A 20,132-nucleotide genomic window follows, 5' to 3' on the forward strand; every position below is an offset into this window, starting at 1 on the left:
TCCCTTTAGTGGCGGTCGGTGCCGTTTAAAATGAGGGAGGATGATACTTTTTTTAATGAGTTTGGGCTTATTTCTATTACAGCATATTGGATGACTGTCATTCATTTGCCCAGCTCAGTGTAACATCGATAGGTTTAGGCTACTACATTTTCCATGTACCCGTCATGAGGTTGCTACAACCTAGCCCATGAATGAAGGTTTACAACGTAGGTACGTAGGCCGAGAGATTTTTGAGTAATCAAGGTGACAGACAGTGACACATTCAATACCGCCTTGCACACTCATGCCTGCATCTAGCTGATCTAGGGTGTAATCATTTGCAAATCATTTGTCCAACAGTTGCAAATGAGAGTTCCTATTGGTCGTAGCGTTGCGTGGGTAAAATCACTGGGTAAGTCAAGCCCCCCCCCCCCCCCTCCATTACAGCCTATGTGTTGTGATAATTTTGTTGTTTGCTCTATAACCTGTTCATTCATGTGCCTTGGGACCGTGATATACAGTCAGGTCCATGAGTATTTGGACACAATTTGCATCATTTTGGCTCTGTAAGCCACCACAATGGATTTGAAAGTCAACAATCAAGCTGTGCTTTAAGTGTAGACTTTCATCTTTCATTTAAGGGTTTTGTCAAATGTATTGTATGAACCGTGTAGGAATAACAACCATTTTTATACATAGCCCCCCAATTTTAGGGGCTCAACAGTAATTGAACAAACTAACCTAATCATAAATTAAATTGTGAGTTTTAATACTTGGTTGCAAATCCTTTGCAGTCAATGACTGCAATAAGTCTGTAATCCATAGACATCGCCAGATGCTGGGTTTCTTCCCTGGTGATGCTCAGCCTGGCCTTTACTGCAGCTGTCTTCAGTTCAAATCAAATTAATAATCTGTTATTCTTATCTCTTACTTTGTTATTCAGAGCCCCATGAAATGGCACCATATATGCATTCTACAGACCCTACTGAGTATTCCCTACAATACTTTTACTGTGCCATCCAGAATAGTTTTTGCTCTTTAAGCCAATATGTATTCCATATACAGTGGGCATTTATTTGAACTTGGAACATGCTCCCACATTTAACGCAAATGTCATTTAAATATAAACAAATATGAATCATTGTTAATGTTTACAGAATAATGTTTCATATATCATGAATCAATGCAGGTTATTGATACTTTTCTACTATGACGTGCGGGACTTATATTTAGAAAATGTTCGATATTCCGTGACCCGGAAATACTTATTTAAGTGTTGCTGACTAGACGTTGTTGAAGCGTCGTATTAACCGAATAACAAAAATAGAACAAGTAGACGGACATTTCTACCAAAATGTCAAAATTACAGTTGTTGCAAGCGTTTCTCTCCGATCGATTAACAACAGTGGCTGTAGAGATATCCGTGGTAGTGGAAAATGCGTTTGCAGAGTACCAGGAGGAGATGTCACGTTCAAAGGAGGAGAATCAACGCCTGCAGAGGCTGCTGGATTCGGTTTTTAATCCCGATCTGAAATTACATAAAGCAGGTAGGCAAGTTTATATGTTTACATTACATTTTTAAATGCGTCACTTAACAGACGCTCTTGTCCAGAGCATTCCTTCTTAGTCATTTAGGCACAATGGAGAGAGTTTGAAGTCAGGGTGGCCAGATCCAGCTAAAAAACATTGCCCAATGACTACTTAACTTGCCCAAAAGGCCTGAAAACTAGCCCCTTTTTTCCCACACAGAGTTGCCACATTTATACAATAAATAATTTCCTCATAATGTTATCGAGCCAATTAAGAAGGAATACCGACGTAACTTGGAACTACGTTAGAGGCAAAATTTGGTTTTCATCAAAATAATTATTATTGCAGACTATGACATGATGTAATAAACTAATTTGAATATGTTGCAATAGAAAAGATAATTTGCCCTTATTAAACTCGCCAGATAATTTTACATCAATGGATGTCGATTTAACTTGTTTGACTGCTATGATTAAGCAATAAGGCACAAGGGGGTATGTATATGGCCAATATACCACCGCTAAGACTTATTTAGTGGATACAGCCGTTAGCAGTGGTATATTGGCCATATACCACAAACCCGCAGTGTGCCTTATTGCTATTATAAACTGGTTACCAACATAAAAGTTATTTTTTGTCATACCTAAGGTATATGGTCTGATATACCACGGCTTTCAGCCAATCAGCATGCAGGGCTTGAATCCCTTTTGGCATGTGCATAACTATAGATAAATCCGATAGGAGAGTTTGAGTGATGAAAGTTGGACAGAGGATCTCAATTTCTGAGCAAGAAACACTTGGACAAATGTTAGGCTATTTTCTGGCAATTGTGCCGTTTCTGGCAATTGTGCCATTATGTGCCAGATGTTAATACTACAAACAGTTATTAATGGACCATTTGCGAGATACACTTGTCATTTCAATAGGCATAGGCTACAGACTAAAATCTTAGTCTGTTTATGATTGTAATTCAACTTTTCTATGGTTTCTTAGCTAGATGCAGGTAGCCTAAAGTCACTGAAAGGCCTACATCTAATTTCAGATAGTCTACAGTAGCCTAGGAAAAAATGTAGGCAAGATGTAAATAAACTGAACAATTTAGCAGCTTGATTCGTTCAAATTAACAGACTAATTTATTCAACATGAATAGTTTGGCGATTTCGAGGTAAGAAGTGCTTCTGTTGCCCACTAGCCTGCTGAAATAGGATACTGAGGATGGGGTTGTAATTTCAATCACTAAATTAAATATTCATAATATGTGTATGAACTGAATATGCTTGTCAACAACCGCCAGTGTTTATTTTTTACCTCTAGCCTAATCTAATCTAATGCGTTCTAACAACTCATCGGCAATTGCAATAGAGCTTTGATTTAATTCCAATTAAACTTAATTAACTAAACATTTCCATTAATAATTGCATAATAACACAAGGCTACTACAACAATACACTGAAGTTATCGGCTATATATTAAATCCATTTTTTGCCAGCTCCAGGTAGGCTACACAAGTGGCACAAATTGATATGCAATGATTCCAGTAATTTTTAGAGATGATGGCGCCAACAGAGATGGTCGCCTCACTTCAGGTCCTTACAAAACTATGCAGTTATTAGTTATTTTATGTACTATTTCTTACATTCTTATCCCAGAAAATATCAAGTGTTATTACAAAACAGCCAGGAAGAACTATTGGATATAAAAGCGATGTCAACTTACCATCATTACGACCAGGAATACATCTTTCCCGAGGCGGATCCTTTGCTCGGATCTCCACCCTAGACATGCGATCTTATCCCAGAGGCCGACCCAAAACAGCGTGGTCACCGCAGAAGAGGCAGATGGAGCGGCCTACTGGTCAGACTCAGAAGGCGAACACACCATCCACCGCTTCCTAGCATATTACTCGCCAATGCTCTAGATAACAAGGTGGACGAAATTAGGACACGAGTTGCCTTCCAGAGAGACATCAGAGATTGGAACGTTCTCTGTTTCACGGAAACATGGCTCACTCGGGATTACGTTGTCAGAGTCGGTACAGCCACCTGGTTTCTTCACACATCGCGCCGACAGAAACAAACATCTCTCTGGTAAGAAGAAGGGCGGGGGTGTATGTCTTATGATTAACGACTCATGGTGTAATCACAACAACATACAGGAACTCAAGTCATTTTTTGTTCACCGGACCTAGAATTCCTTACAATCAAATGCGGACTGCATTATCTTCCAAGAGAATTCTCTTCAATTATAGTCACAGCCGTGTATATCCCCCCCAAGCAGATACCTTGTGGGCCCTGAAGGAACTTCACTGGACTCTATGTAAATGGAAACCATACATCCTGAGGCTGCATTTATTGTAGCTGGGGATTTTAACAAAGCTAACTTAAGATCAATACTCCCTAAATTCAGCATGTCGAATGTGCGACACGAGCTGGCAGAATTCTTGATCATTGCTACTGAAACTTCCGCGATGCATACCAAAGCCATCCTGCTGCAATTGACTTTGTAAAATCTGACCATGAATCCATTTTGTTGCTCCGAGCCTATAGACAGAAACTTAAACAGGAAACGCCCATGATCAGATCAATACAACGCTGGTCTGACCAATCGTATTCCACGCTTCAAGATTGAGCGAGTTTATTAGCAAGTGCATCGGAGATGTCGTACCCGCTGTGACTATTAAAACCTTCCCTAACCAGAAACCTTGGATTAATGGCAGCATTCGCGCAAAACTGAAAGCGCGAACCACGGCCTATAGTCATGGCAAGGCGACCGGAAACATGACCGAATACAAACAGTGCAGCTATTCCCTCCGCAAGGCAATCAAACAAGCATCAGTATAGAGACAAAGTACAGTAGCAATTAAACGGCTCAAGCATGAGACGTATGTGGCAGGGTCTACAGTCAATCACGGATTACAAAAAGAAAATCAGCCCCGTCGCGGACATTGACGTCTTGCTTCCAGATAAATTAAACAACTTCTTTGCTTGCTTTGAGGACAATACAGTGCCACTGACGCGGCCTGCTACCAAAGCCTGTGGGCTCTCCTTCCCTGTGGCCAACGTGAGTAAAACATTTAAACGTGTTAACCCTTGCAAGGCTGCCGGCCCAGACGGCATCCCTAGCCGCGCCCTTAGAGCATGCGCAGACCAGCTGGCTGGTGTGTTTACGGACATATTCAACCAATCCCTATCCCAGTCTGTTGTCCCCACATGCTTCAAGATGGCCACCATTGTTCCTGTTCCCAAGAAAGCTAAGGTAACTGAACTAAATTACTATCGCCCCATTGCACTCACTTCTGTCATCATGAAGTGCTTTGAGAGACTAGTCAAGGATCATATCACCACCACCCTACCTGATACCCTAGAACACTCCAATTTGCTTACCGTCCCAATAGGTCCACTGACAATGCAATCGCCATCACACTGCACACTGCCCTATCCCATATGGACAAGAGGAATACCTATGCAAGAATGCTGTTCATTGACTACAGCTCAGCATTTAACACCATAGTACCCTCCAAGCTCATCATTAAGCTCGAGACCCTGGGTCTCGACCCCGCCCTATGCAACTGGGTCCTGGAGTTTGACGGGCCTCCCCCAGGTGGTGAAGGTAGGAAACAACATCTCCACCCCGCTGATCCTCAACACTGGGGCCCCACAACGGGTGCGTTCTCAGCCATCTCCTGTACTCCCTGTTCACCCACGACTGCGTGGCAATGCACGCTTCCAACTCAATTATCAAATTTGTAGACTACACTACAGTGGTAGGCCTGATTACCAACAACGACGAGACTGCCTACAGGGAGAAGGTGAGAGCCCACGGAGTGTGGTGTCAGGAAAATAACCTCTCACTCAACGTCACCAAAACAAAGGAGATGATCGTGGACTACAGGAAACAGCAGAGGGAGCACCCCCTATCCACATCGATGGGACAGTAGTGAAGGTGGAAAGTTTAAATTTCCTCGGCGTACACATCACGGACAAACTGAAATAGTCCACCCACACAGACAGCGTGGTGAAGAAGGCGCAACAGCGCCTCTTCAACCTCAGGTAGATGAAATCTAAAACACTCACAAACTTTTACAGATGCACAATCGAGAGCATCCTGTCGGGCTGTATCACCGGCTGGTACAGCAATTGCACTGCCCTGAACCACAAGGCTCTCCAGAGGGTAGTGCAGTCTGCACAATGCATCACCGGGGGCAAACTACCTGCCCTCCAGGACACTTACAGCACCCGATGTCACAGGAAGGCCAAAAATATCAAGGACGACATCCACCCGGGCCACTGCCTGTTCACCCCGCTATCATCCAGAAGGCGAGGTCAGTACAGGTGCATCAAAGCTGGGAACGAGAGACTGAAAAACAGCTTCTGTCTCAAGGCCATCAGACTGTTTAACAGCCATCACTAACATAGAGAGGCTGCTGCCAACATACAGACTCAAATCTCTGGCCACTTAAATGAATGGACTTAAAGTTACTAGTGATACCTTTATTAAATAATGGCACTTTAATAATGTTTACATATCCTACATTACTCATCTCCTATGTACAGTTGTGGCCAAAAGTTTTGAGAATGACACAAAATATGAATTTTCACAAAGTCTGCTGCCTCAGTTTGTATGATGGTAATTTGCATATACTCCAGAATGTTATGAAGAGTGATCAGATGAATTGCAAAGTGCCTCTCTGCCATGCAAATGAACTGAATCCCCCAAAAACATGTCCACTGCATTTCAGCCCTGCCACAAAAGGACCAGCTGACATCATGTCAGTGATTCTCTCGTTAACACAGGTGTGAGTGTTGACGAGGACAAGGCTGGAGATCACTCTGTCATGCTGATTGAGTTCGAATAACAGACTGGATGCTTCAAAAGGAGGGTGGTGCTTGGAATCATTGTTCTTCCTCTGTCAATCATGGTTACCTGCAAGGAAACATGTGCCGTCATCATTGCTTTGCACAAAAAGGGCTTCACAGGCAAGGATATTGCTGCCAGTAAGATTGCACCTAAATCAACCATTTATCGGATCATCAACAACTTCAAGGAGAGCGGTTCAATTGTTGTGAAGAAGGCTTCAGGGCGTCCAAGAAAGTCCAGCAAGCGCCAGCACCGTCTCCTAAAGTTGATTCAGCTGCGGGATCGGGCACCACCAGTACAGAGCTTGCTCAGGAATGGCAGCAGGCTGGTGTGAGTGCATCTGCACGCACAGCGAGGCCAAGACTTTTGGAGGATGGCCTGGTGTCAAGAAGGGCAGCAAAGAAGCCACTTCTCTCCAGGAAAAACATCAGAGACATACTGATATTCTGCAAAAGGTACAGGGATTGGACTGCTGAGGACTGGGGTAAAGTCATTTTCTCTGATGAATTCCCTTTCCGATTGTTTGGGGCATCTGGAAAAAAGCTTGTCCGGAGAAGACAAGGTGAGCGCTACCATCAGTCCTGTGTCATGCCAACAGTAAAGCATCCTGAGACCATTCATGTGTGGGGTTGCTTCTCAGGCAAGGGAGTGGGCTCACTCACAATTTTGCCTAAGAACACAGCCATGAATAAAGAATGGTACCAACACATCCTCCGAGAGCAACTTCTCCCAACCATCCAGGAACAGTTTGGTGACGAACAATGCCTTTTCCAGCATGATGGAGCACCTTGCCATAAGGCAAAAGTGATAACTAAGTGGCTCGGGAACAAAACATCAATTATTTTGGGTCCATGGCCAGGAAACTCCCCAGACCTTTATATAATTGAGGTGTGGTCAATTGTGGTCAATTCTCAAACAAAACAAAAACCCACAAATTCTAACAAACTCTAAGCATTGATAATGCAAGAATGGCTGCCATCAGTCAGGATGTGGCCCAGAAGTTAATTGACAGCATGCCAGAGGGGATTGCAGAGGTCTTGAAAAGGGTCAACACTGCAAATATTGACTCTTTGCATCAACTTCATGTAATTGTCAGTAACAGCCTTTGACACTTATGAAATGCTTGTAATTATACTTCAGTATTCCATAGTAACATCTGACAAAAATATCTAAAGACACTGAAGCAGCAAACTTTGTGGAAATTAATTTGTGTCATTCTCAAAACTTTTGGCCACGACTGTATATACTGTATTCTATACCATCTACTGCATCTTGCCTATGCCGCACGCCATCGCTCATCCATACATTTATATGTACAGTTGAAGTCGGAAGTTTACATACACCTTAGTCAAATACATTTAAACTCAGTTTTTCACAATTCCTGACATTTAATTCTAGTTAAAATTTCCCGTCTTAGGTCGATTAGTTTCACCACTTTATTTTAAGAATGTGAAATGTCAGAATAATAGTAGAGAGAGTGATTTATTTCAGCTTTTATTTCTTTCATCACATTCCCAGTGGGTCAGAAGTTTACATACACTCAATTAGTATTTGGTAGCATTGGCTTTACATTGTTTAACTTGGGCCAAACGTTTCGGGTAGCCTTCCACAAGCTTCCCACAATAAGTTGGGTGAATTTTGGCCCGTTTCTCCTGACAGAGCTGGTGTAACTGAGTCAGGTTTGTAGGCCTCCTTGCTCGCACACACTTTTTCAGTTCTGCCCATACATTTTCTATAGGATTGAGGTCAGGGCTTTGTGATGGCAATTCCAATACTTTGTTGTCCTTAAGCCATTTTGCCACAACTTTGGAAGTATGCTTGGGGTCATTGTCCATTTGGAAGACCCATTTGAGACCAAGCTTTAACTTCCTGACTGATGTCTTGAGATGTTGCTTCAATACGTCCACATCATTTTCTGTCCACATAGTTTTCCTACCTCATGATGCCATCTATTTTGTGAAGGGCACCAGTCCCTCCTGCAGCAAAGAACCCCCACAACATGATACTGCCACCCCCGTGCTTCATGGTTGGGATGGTGTTCTTCGGTTTGCAAGCCTCCCCCTTTTTCCTCCAAACGTAATGATGGTCATTATGGCCAAACAGTTCTATTTTTGTTTCATCAGACCAGAGGACATTTCTCCAAAAAGTATGATCTTTGTCCCCATGTACAGTTGCAAACTATAGTCTGGCTTTTTTAATGGCGTTTTGGAGCAGTGGCTTCTTCCTTGCTGAGCGGCCTTTCAGGTAATGTCGATATAGGACTTGTTTTATTGTGGATATAGATACTTTTGTACCTGTTTCCTCCAGCATCTTCACAAGGTCCTTTGCTGTTGTTCTGGGATTGATTTTCACTTTTCACACCAAAGTACGTTCACCTCTAGGAGACAGAACACGTCTCCTTCCTGAGCGGTATGACGACTGCGTGGTCCCATGGTGTTTATACTTGTGTACTATTGTTTGTACAGATGAACGTGGTACCTTCAGGCGTTTGGAAATTGCTCCCAAGGATGAACCAGACTTGTGGAGGTATACAATTGTTTTCTGAGGTCTTGGCTGATTTCTTTTGATTTTCCCATGATGTCAAGTGAACAGGCACTGACTTTGAAGGTAAGCCTTGAAGTACATCCACAGGTACACCTCCAATGGACTCAAATGATGTCAATTAGCCTATCAGAAGCTTCTAAAGCCATGACATCATTTTCTGGAATTTTCAAGCTGTTTAAAGGCACAGTCAACTTAGTGTATGTAAACTTCTGACCCACTGGAATTGTGATACAGTGAATTATAAGTGAAATAATCTGTCTGTAAACAATTGTTGGATAAATTATTTGTGTCATGCACAAAGTAGATGTCCTAACCGACTTGCCAAAACTATAGTTTGTTAACAAAAAATTTGTGGAGTGGTTGAAAAACAAGTTTTAATGACTAAACCTAAGTGTATGTAAACTTCCAACTTCACGTGTACATATTCTATTTATCCCTTTACATTTGTGTGTATAAGGTAGTTGTGAATTTGTTAGATTACTTGTTAGTTATTACTGCATATAGTCGGAACTAGAAGCACAAGCATTTCGCTACACTCGCATTAACATCTGCCAACCATGTGTATGTGACCAATAAATTGATTTCAACATATGTATTGAATCAAATGGTAGCATATAAAGTAATAGGCTACTGGGTGCAAAACTATGAACATGGCAACCCTGGTGGAAGTTAGCCCAAGAATGTACTCTTAAGGAGTGTAAGGGACTGAGGTAAAAAGTTGTTTTATATTGGATATTCGGTGCTCTCGTCAATAGCTATTGAACCAAGTATGTCATGACTATGAAGATGGTGTATTCTGAAACAGAGTTGATGGAGAACAAACCACACCTTTAAACAATTTGGGATTTCAATCTTCAACTAGCTCTTACACAACGCATGTGCAGGCTGTCTTACGGACGTGACATCACTTCACGCATTGGGTTTGTCCATCCTCCCTTGATTCAGAATATATCGTTCTCATTGTCATGGCACGCTTTGTGTACGAGCTATTGAAAGCCGGGAAAGTTTTTACATTTGAATCGGTCTTACACAATGCGGGTGCAGGCTGTGTTACGGACGTGATGTCACGCATTGATACTGACCCAAACATGTTTGATTTCAGAGTCTGGATTGTGTTTTAGATATCCATTTGGAATTAATTGATGTCTTTTTATTTATTACTATCATTTAAATCATTTAAACTATTGACGATTGAAACCTGAAAACAAGTCATACATTTTTGCCCAACCCTCCCCCGATTCAGAGTGCAAGTGTATGTAAACCTCCGACTTCAACTGTGTTGAAATGTACACTGCTCAAAAAAATTAAGGGAACACTAAAATAACACATCCTAGATCTGAATGAATAAAATACTCTTATTAAATACTTTTTTCTTTACATAGTTGAATGTGCTGACAACAAAATCACACAAAAATGATCAATGGAAATCAAATTTATCAACCCATGGAGGTCTGGATTTGGAGTCACACTCAAAATTAAAGTGGAAAACCACACTACAGGCTGATCCAACTTTGATGTAATGTCCTTAAAACAAGTCAAAATGAGGCTCAGTACTGTGTGTGGCCTCCACGTGCCTGTATGACCTCCCTACAACGCCTGGGCATGCTCCTGATGAGGTGGCGGATGGTCTCCTGAGGGATCTCCTCCCAGACCTGGACTAAAGCATCCGCCAACTCCTGGACAGTCTGTTGGTGGATGGAGCGAGACATGATGTCCCAGATGTGCTCAATTGGATTCAGGACTGGGGAACGGGCGGGCCAGTCCATAGCATCAATGCCTTCCTCTTGCAGGAACTGCTGACACACTCCAGCCACATGAGGTCTAGCATTGTCTTGCATTAGGAGGAACCTAGGGCCAACCGCACCAGCATATGGTCTCACAAGGGGTCTGAGGATCTCATCTCATCTCGGTACCTAATGGCAGTCAGGCTACCTCTGGCGAGCACAAAGAAATGCCACCCCACACCATGACTGACCCACCGCCAAACCGGTCATGCTGGAGGATGTTGCAGGCAGCAGAACGTTCTCCACGGCGTCTCCAGACTTTGTCACGTCTGTCACATGTGCTCAGTGTGAACCTGCTTTCATCTGTGAAGAGCACAGGGCGCCAGTGGCGAATTTGCCAATCTTGGTGTTCTCTGGCAAATGCCAAACATCCTGCACGGTGTTGGGCTGTAAGCACAACCCAAACCTGTGGACGTCGGACCCTCATACCACCCTCATGGAGTCTGTTTCTGACCGTTTGAGCAGGCACATGCACATTTGTGGCCTGCTGGAGGTAATTTTGCAGGGCTCTGGCAGTGCTCCTCCTGCTCCTCCTTGCACAAAGGCGGAGGTAGCGGTCCTGCTGCTGGGTTGTTGCCCTCCTACGGCCTCCTCCACGTCTCCTGATGTACTGGCCTGTCTCCTGGTAGCGCCTCCATGCTCTGGACACTACGCTGACAGACACAGCAAACCTTTTTGCCACAGCTCACATTGATGTGCCATCCTGGATGAGCTACACTACCTGAGCCACTTGGGTTGTAGACTCCGTCTCATGCTACCACTAGAGTGAAAGCACCACCAGCATTCAAAAGTGACCAAAACATCAGCCAGGAAGCATAGGAACTGAGAAGTGGTCTGTGGTCACCACCTGCAGAACAACTCCTTTATTGGGGGTGTCTTGCTAATTGCCTATAATTTCCACCTGTTGTCTATTCCATTTGCACAACAGCATGTGAAATTTATTTTCAATCAGTGTTGCTTCGTAAGTGGACAGTTTGATTTCACAAAAGTGTGATTGACTTGGAGTTACATTGTGTTGTTTAAGTGTTCCCTTTATTTTTTTGAGCAGTGAATATATATCTCTTTTTAATCTAATCTTTAACTCTGCATTGTTGGAAATGGATCCGTAAGCATTGGTAGTCTACACCTGTTGTCTACGAAGGATGTGATAAATACAATATGATTTGATGGCATGGTTGCATGGACGCACGGTCAAACGACTGTGTGGCTGCCATTCCTGTCACTCCCAATTGGCCATGGAGCCTATAGGCCTTTTAACTGTTTAGTGGCAATTACACATTCAACAAAAATTTGTTATGAATTTGAAACATAAAATGATTGAATAAACTCTTTGGCTCCTACATCATCAGTCAGCGGTTTACAGAACGGAGCTCACCCTAACCAACCGTCATATCGTCGTGATGGGAGGATTTATGCCGGCTCTTATTTTTGACAAGCGCGGGTCTCTGCAACAACACACGCCTCCTTCACTCTATCTCAATACTCTCATCAACTATAGATTTTTGGGCTCATGCATTTTTTTTCTTTCCCTAAGCTGCTGAAATAATTATAAAAATATATATTTTTCATATGTTTAAAAAATAAACTGTTTTTAGTGTGGGTGAAAACAACCAGGTTCTATTTTGTATTAGTATTTGTATTTGTATTAGTATTGTAGTATTAGTATTGTATTAGTATTAGTAAAATCACCTACGCTATGTGGGTGATGCTAACATTAGCGAATAAATCATGTTAAGAGTCAAGTCACAGAGGTAGATTATTTATTGAAATGTGTCGATTTGTCTTGAAAGTTATTTCCTATCTTTCTTTCCAGACCCCCTGCAGCTCACTCTCACCGTCTCTGAAGACGAGGTTCCCTCTGACCAGCAGCACTCGGAGCAGGTTTGGAGTGATCAAGAGGACACAGAGTTCTTCATTCCCTGTGTGGAAAGTGACAGTGACCAGGGCTCACACCTTTACCAAACTGGGAAGAACAGCAAGAGGGACTCCCTATCCACAATTGTAGCAGAACAGATCCAAACAAAACCTGATGGAGAGGATGACGGAATATCCGAATCAACCAGTTATGCTCCCCTCACACAGTTAAAGCCTCTAAAAATCAAGAGAACACGGTTAAAGAAAGGACAAAGCTCTTACATCTGCGCTGAGGTCAAGACAACCAGTGAGCTGATAGAGCCACTGAGGGATCACACGGGGAAGAGGTCCTACAGTTGTACTGAATGCACAGCAACCTATGACAGACCGTGTCATTTGAAAACACACAAGAGAACTCACACCGGTGAGAAACCATTTGAGTGCAAAGACTGTGGTAAATGCTTCAACCGCAAGTATTGCCTGCACGTGCATATGTTAACACACACACGGGAGAAACCGTACTGCTGCCATTATTGTGGCAAATGCTTCGCTCTAAACACAAGGCTAATAGATCATCTGAGGATACACACAGGGGAGAAACCATACAAGTGCCCTTTCTGTGCCAGATGCTTTACATTTCTATCTCACTTAAGTCGTCACAAGAAGCTCCATACAGGAGAGAGGCCATTTCAATGCAATGTATGTGGGAAATGCTACACACGGAAGGAGCACCTGACAGACCATATGAGATCCCACACTGGAACAAAACCATACAGCTGTAAGCAATGTGGCAAATGCTACAAACTGCAGGGAAACCTGAGATCGCATATGGCGAGTCACACAGGGGGGAAATCATGCAAGTGCCCTGTGTGTGGACTAGGTGTTATAAATCTTAATCGCCACATGCAAGTTCATGCAGGAGAGAAACCGCATCAATGCCAAGATTGTGGGAAGTGCTTTAACCGAAAGGAAAAACTGACAGAGCACTTAAGGACTCACACAGGAGAGAAACCGTATCGATGTCATGATTGTGGTGAATGCTTTAGGCTCAATGTAACCCTGAAGAAACACATGATGACGCACACTGCTGCGGCAAGTACTTCTCCATGAAAGAAGATATGGGAACTCAAGAAGACACACACAGGGACAAATCTGTTCACTGCTCAGTGCATTGCATGTTTCAGCAATATTGTTTAGATTGAATTTGAACAATGTTTCAGTCAGAAGGGTACAAAAGCTGAAAAACATACGCACATCCAGTCAGAAGGGTACCTTGAACTGTGACATGTGGTTTTAAACAGGACAGAAACTGTATAGGTGCAATGATTCTGGTCAATGCCCTAATCAAAAGACATGCTTGGGGGAAAAAATGGAAAAAACATTTACTGTGCATTTTTGATGCATTTGAAGAACACAACACCACAGTATGTGAAAAAATATCAATCTTGAAAGAGGTTTGTGAGGTGCAAATTAACAGTATATGTCGAAAATAAAGTTTTGACCTCGTAGCTATTATGATTTTAAATTATTTACAGTGACAAAAATATAAACGCAACATATTTCATGAGCTGAAAAAAGAGCCCCGAATTTTTCCATACACACAAAGCTTATTTCTCTCAGATGTTGTGCACGAATTTGTTTACATCCCTGTTAGTGAGCATTTCTCCTTTGCCTAGGTAGTTCCTCCACTTGATAGGTGTGGCATATCAAGAAGCTTATTAAACAGGATGATCTTTACCTATGTGCAGCTTGTGCTGGGAACAAAAGGCCACACTAAAATGTGCAGTTTTGTCACACAACACAATGCCGCAGATGTCTCAAGTTTTGAGGGAGCGTGCAATTGGCATTCTGACTGCAGGAATGTCCACCAGATTTGTTGCCACAGTATTGAATATTTATTTCTCTCCTATAAGCTGCCTGCAATGTCGTTTTTGAGAATTTAGCAGGAAGTCCAACCGGCCTCATAACCGCAGACCACGTGTAACCACGCCAGCCCAGGACCTCCACATCCGGCTTCTTCCCATGCGGGATCTTCTGAGACAAGCCACCCAGACAGCTGTTGAAACTGAGGAGTATTTCGGTCTGTAATAAAGCCCTTTTGTGGGGAAAAACTCATTCTGATTGGCTGGGCCTGGAATCCAAATGGGTGGGCCTATGCCCCTGCCCACCCATGGTTGCCCATTCATGTGAAATCCATAGATTAGGGCCTAAGTCATTCCTTTATATGAACTGTAAAATTGTTGAAATTGTTGCATGTTGCGTTTATATTTTGTTCAGTATATTATTTCATAATTTCTTGTTAACAATATTAAACTTAGATCTTCACCACCAGTTATACTGTAAATGCTTATGCAAACACTGTTGCCTTCCCTAGGTTTCCCCCCATTTGGAGACAGCCCTTTTTTCTTTTTTTTAATGTGTTTTGAGTTGCAGTGACCTTTTTATTTAATATATTTTGTGTGCCTCATTCTAATTTAGTATGATTTCTTTGGCAGTGACCTTTTATGTAATATATTTTGTATTTTCGTACGAAAGCTGAAGAAAATACACACATCACATGTTTTTTTTTGCAGGTGCTGGAGTTATAGGGGAACTACCTCATTAGCCCAGATGATTTTATTGTTACATAGGATGGATGCCTGATGAGACCTAAGGGTCAAAATGTTGTAACTTCAAAATCACTTGGGAGCATGAACAGCAGTGGGCGCCATTTTGCTTTTATTTTTCACCTCATTCTAATTTTACACGATCTATGGCTTGCTCTGTTTTTCCCTTGTGTTTTCTAATTGATTAATTGCAGACTCCCCCTTGGCTGTGCTCCTTGGAGATGGGAGTTGGCCCAGGCATGCCACAACTGGGCCTGATTTGATTTAAAGAGCTCCCACACAACTGAAAAGGAGCTTTCAGCCCCAGTCTAGGCCTGCTGCTGGAGGGAGAAGACACCCAGTCAGCATAGATACCAGGAGCCAGAGGGGGACCAGAGTCGACAACGCTCTCTACCACACAGATAAATGGCAATCGATCCCTAAGCATGTGAGGGTGAGGTCGAATACTTCTAATCAGAATGGATCCCTCCCTCATCCATGTTTTTCTCTCTCCCTCTGTCTACCACTGCTGTTCCGTGGGCTGGGTGCCCACAATGGATGACGGCGCGTGACTACCGACACGCAAACAAACGATGGAATGGTGGTGGCCATCTTGAGGACCTCCAGCAGCATGGATTGTATCTCTGTATTTGCAGGTTCCATCAAGTATAATTTTAGATTTTATGAGACCTTCTTGAAATGAAATTTAATACCAATTTTGAGATCTGCGTGCGCCACAAACCTGCTAATATTCCAATATTTTTTTCACGCCGTCACCAATAGAAAGAATGAGTAGGCTAATCGTCTTCTAATATCATAGAAAGGACAAACATCGTGCTGCACTCTACCTTAAAAAAATTAAATTGAGTGCTGGATCCTCGTGTGTGTGTGTATAATCCAAAGATCAGAAATAGGTAAATAAACTTATATTTATATTTGTATTGCCGCACAAAGGTTCGGTACGAGCCCATGAAGACATTTGCATAATTGGGCACAACTGTCAATCCCATAGCAGTTCCTTGAACCTGAAGAAACGTTTGAAGACCATTATCTTTAGGTTCAAGGAACTGCTATGGGATTGCCAGTTGTGCCCAATTATGCAAATGTATTTATGGGCTTGTACCGAACGAGGGAAATTGAGTTGGACTTTTTTTATACGGTAATAATCTCCTATTCTAATAAGTTCATCAAAGTGTTTATGAGATCGATGACATCTTTTTTTTCATTTGGTCAGGTAATGATCTTAAATTGGAGGAATTGTATACATACATGAATTCATTAATGCCATCCATTAAATTACGTTAGTATCCGATTAAAGAACATGTTTCCTTTTTTGGTAAGATGGCAATTGCTTGCACACTGAGGTGTATAGAAAAGAACGGGATTGAAATACCTTTCTTCATTTCAACAGTTATCATACTTTTTTTTTTACCATAGCCAACTCCTTTGCATTAGGCACATTTGTGACTGTGATTAATCATTCGATGTACATGCCAAATATTTCCGTGAACGATTCAAAACAAGAGGGTATAAAGAGTCATTATTGGACAATTGCCTTTAGAGAGTAAGACAAGCGGAATGCATTATTGCAACCACGTCAAAGGAATCCCTCCTCTCTCAGCAACTTTGGTGTCCACCTACAGTCCTATTTCAAGGTCGACCAAGGAAGAGTTTAATTGACATTGGCACATATTACACAGTGACCCCAGCTTTGATAAAGCGTTTGTATCCCCTCCTGAGGTTTTGCTATAGGAGACCCTCAAATTTGAGGGATTGTTTAGTAAACTCATATTGGCCTAAGAAAAAAGCATCCCATTTTATGTGTATCATTCATTCCTTTCTTATCCATCCCCAACCAGATGAGAGGGTAAAGGTTTGAGGTAGAATAACAAGTAACACGAAACACGTTGTATATCTCCTTAAGTGTTCCTGTAACTTTTATGATGTGGATAAGCCCAAATGTGGAGTTAAGACAAGGATATGTGAGCATAAGAGCTCCTTTCGCAACCATGATGAGAAATCACCTGCTGCCAGGCATTTCAAGAGCCGTAATCATGAACTAATTGCCTTACTTTATATGGGTATTGAATTGGTGAATGCGCCATATAGGGGAGGAGATGGGGATAAATTACTTCTCCAAAGAGAGGTACAGTGCATTCGGAAAGTATTCAGACCCCTTGACTTTTCCCACATTTTGTTTCATTACAGCCTTATTCTAAAATGTATAAAATAGTCCCCCCCCCTCAATCTACACACAATACCCCATAATGACGAAGCAAACGTTTTTTATACATTTTTCATAAACTTTACTCTGTACCTTGTTGAAGCACCTTTGGCAGCGATTACAGCCTCGAGTCTTCTTGAATATGACGCTACAAGCTTGGCACACCTGTATTTGGGGAGTTTCTCCCATTCCTATCTGCATATCCTCTCAAGCTCTGTCAGGTTGGATGGGGGTCGTTGCTGCACATGTAACAGATGTAAATTGTACTCTCCTTGCGTTGTGTTTTGTTCAAATAAATCACCCCAGCCAGTGTTCCCAGTTGAGCATTATTTATTATCTGTTGTTAAATAGGAAACAGCACGTTAGTTGTGCAGGGCTTAACGATGTTGATGGCTGTCGATGGTAAAATCTGTAGCATGAAAACAACTGTGTTAGCAGTGGCTTATGTGACCATTACATCGGTGTATGCTAGCTAATACACTTATTTACTGCAATCATATGCCAAAGCACATCCCAGAAAGCCCCTCAATCCCTAACAGGTACCATATACCCACACATGTATAAATCAGTAATGTACAGCAAACTTGTACACATTGGAAAATAGAAAACAGTATTCAAAACGTGACCTACCCCTTGCATCACATTTTCATACTGGGGAGACCTGACGCTCGCAATCTCCCCATATCTGCATGCGGGGCCAGTCACAACACGCCTTATTGTCATCAGAGTTGAACCAACCAACAAGAATGATTGAAAATTGAATACACCTTTATTTAGAGGCAAGTGAAACATAACCAACCCTGTTACACACAGCTATTTTCAAGTTTCTCCAGAGATGTTCGATCGGGTTTAAGTCCGGGCTCTGGCTGGGCCAGCTCTAGGATGAGTCTTGGTGGTTTCGAACTTCTTCCATTTAAGAATGATGGAGGCCACTATGTTCTTGGGGACCTTCAATGCTGCAGAAATGTTTTGGTACCCTTCCCCAGATATGTGCCTAGACAAAATCCTGTCAGAGCTCTACGTTTTTTTGCTCTTAAATGCACTGTCAGCTGTGGGACTTTATCTAGACAAGTGTGTGCCTTTCCAAATCATGTCCAATCAATTGAATTTACCACAGGTGGACTTCAACCAAGTTGTAGAAACATTTCAAAGATGATCAATGCAAACAGGGTGCACCTGAGCTAAATTTAGAGTCTCATAGCAAAGGGTCTGAATACTTATGTAAATAAGGTATTTCATATATTTTCTACAGTTCCAAAAAACTGTTTCTGCTTAGTCATTATGGGGTATTGTGTGTAGATTTGCTGAGGATTTGTTTTTATTTAATCCAATTTAGAATAAGGCTGTAACGTAATTTTGAAAAAGTCAAGGGGTTTGAATCCTTTCCGAAGGATAGACTGCTTGGGCACTCTTGCCCCAGCAGGCCTTACTGAGGAATTTTCTTGTTCTTTGTAGTAGGTTTTTTGTAGTAGGTTATAAGTAGGCCAAACATTTAGGTAATGGCATGATCATGTATTTGTATTGTGTGTATATCTATTAATTGATTTTCATGTCCCCCCCCCCCCCCCCCAACTCCCTCTCCTGTGATCTCTTGATTTGGGCGAATACTGGTATTCTTGTTGTGACATTGATTGTCATTGCCTTGCACGCCGAAGAAGGGCTCATATCAGAACGTTCGTGCACCCATAAACATTTTAAGTTTATTTACCTGAGTGCTGTCCTATTTATGTTCTTTTGACTAATATCATAGACTAATATTTGGTGCTAATTCACCAGTTGGAGAAGTGGAAACTCAAAACACATTAGCTAGATCACTACCTCTGAATAGAATTTTCGCTTGCAGTAGCAATGTTTTAATCTAACAGTAAAGTAATCACTAATGTCCTAAACGAACTTTGCTGCCATAGCCGAATACCCAATGAGGCCGTTGTAATCAGGCAGCCGATGCACTTGCAATGGCCAATGCTCAAATCCATATCAATATCTCGGTTGTAAACAGACCTCTGAGAAATAAAAAAAATACATACCTGCACAAAGGTGAGAACATACTCTCTCCAACTGTGACAAGTATTACTAAGGATAGATGTGTTTTTCTTAAAGCTAGGATGACAACTCGTTTATTTTCTACAGGAGCGCAGTGGGAAAGGGTGTAAAAAGTGGCTCGCTCATTATCACTGCAGCAGGCCCAAGCGAAACAGGCACATGGGCAGGGCAGACACTTTCATTAGAGGAATTATGAATCTTGTGCTTTACTGTTTGACCAAATCATTTAATAGCTAAATAGCTGACTAGCTAGCTAACGAGTGAGCTAAATACCCAAACTTCAAGCAATGTTTCGAATTGGCTATCTATTTTGTAGCCTACCTTACTGACAGTGCTCACTCATCTGTCAACATCTGACTTGCAGTGACACATGCACACACAGAGTCGTAGACGACATGTGGAGCGCTCTAGCACCTTGAAAATACGCCTCGGTAGAAGTAGGCTGTCATTTGATGTAAAGACATTTTGTACAGATTTTGCCTTGGTGGCAACAATTAAGCAGCTGCGGAAACACTTGCATTTTTTAAGACTTAGGACCTGCGGACACCTTGTGAACTGAGCGTATCACTCAGGGCATCTGACCACAGTCTTTATCAACAGTCATTGTTTTGTTTTGTTATGATTTACTGTCTGTCGATTTGGGAACAGAGGGGGAGTTTCTTCACCTTTTGGGGACCACTTTTCTATCTGCACTCAAAGGATATTTGTCGCAGGGCTCATTATTAATTGTTC

At 42.2% G+C, this 20,132-nt stretch overlaps 1 protein-coding gene across 1 annotated transcript; it reads left to right on the plus strand.

Annotated features, from left to right (window-relative positions):
• Positions 1 to 1,237: 1,237 nt before the first annotated feature.
• Positions 1,238 to 17,671, plus strand: LOC129854124 (zinc finger protein 501-like). The gene is made up of 2 exons (XM_055920872.1): positions 1,238 to 1,526; positions 12,508 to 17,671. Exons 1-2 carry the CDS (start codon positions 1,334 to 1,336, stop codon positions 13,656 to 13,658), a joined length of 1,344 nt encoding a protein of 447 aa, XP_055776847.1. The 5' UTR covers positions 1,238 to 1,333; the 3' UTR covers positions 13,659 to 17,671.
• The last annotated feature ends 2,461 nt before the right edge of the window (positions 17,672 to 20,132 follow it).

This window comes from Salvelinus fontinalis, chromosome 4 (assembly GCF_029448725.1).
Source record: "Salvelinus fontinalis isolate EN_2023a chromosome 4, ASM2944872v1, whole genome shotgun sequence".
Taxonomy (NCBI): Eukaryota; Metazoa; Chordata; class Actinopteri; order Salmoniformes; family Salmonidae; genus Salvelinus; species Salvelinus fontinalis.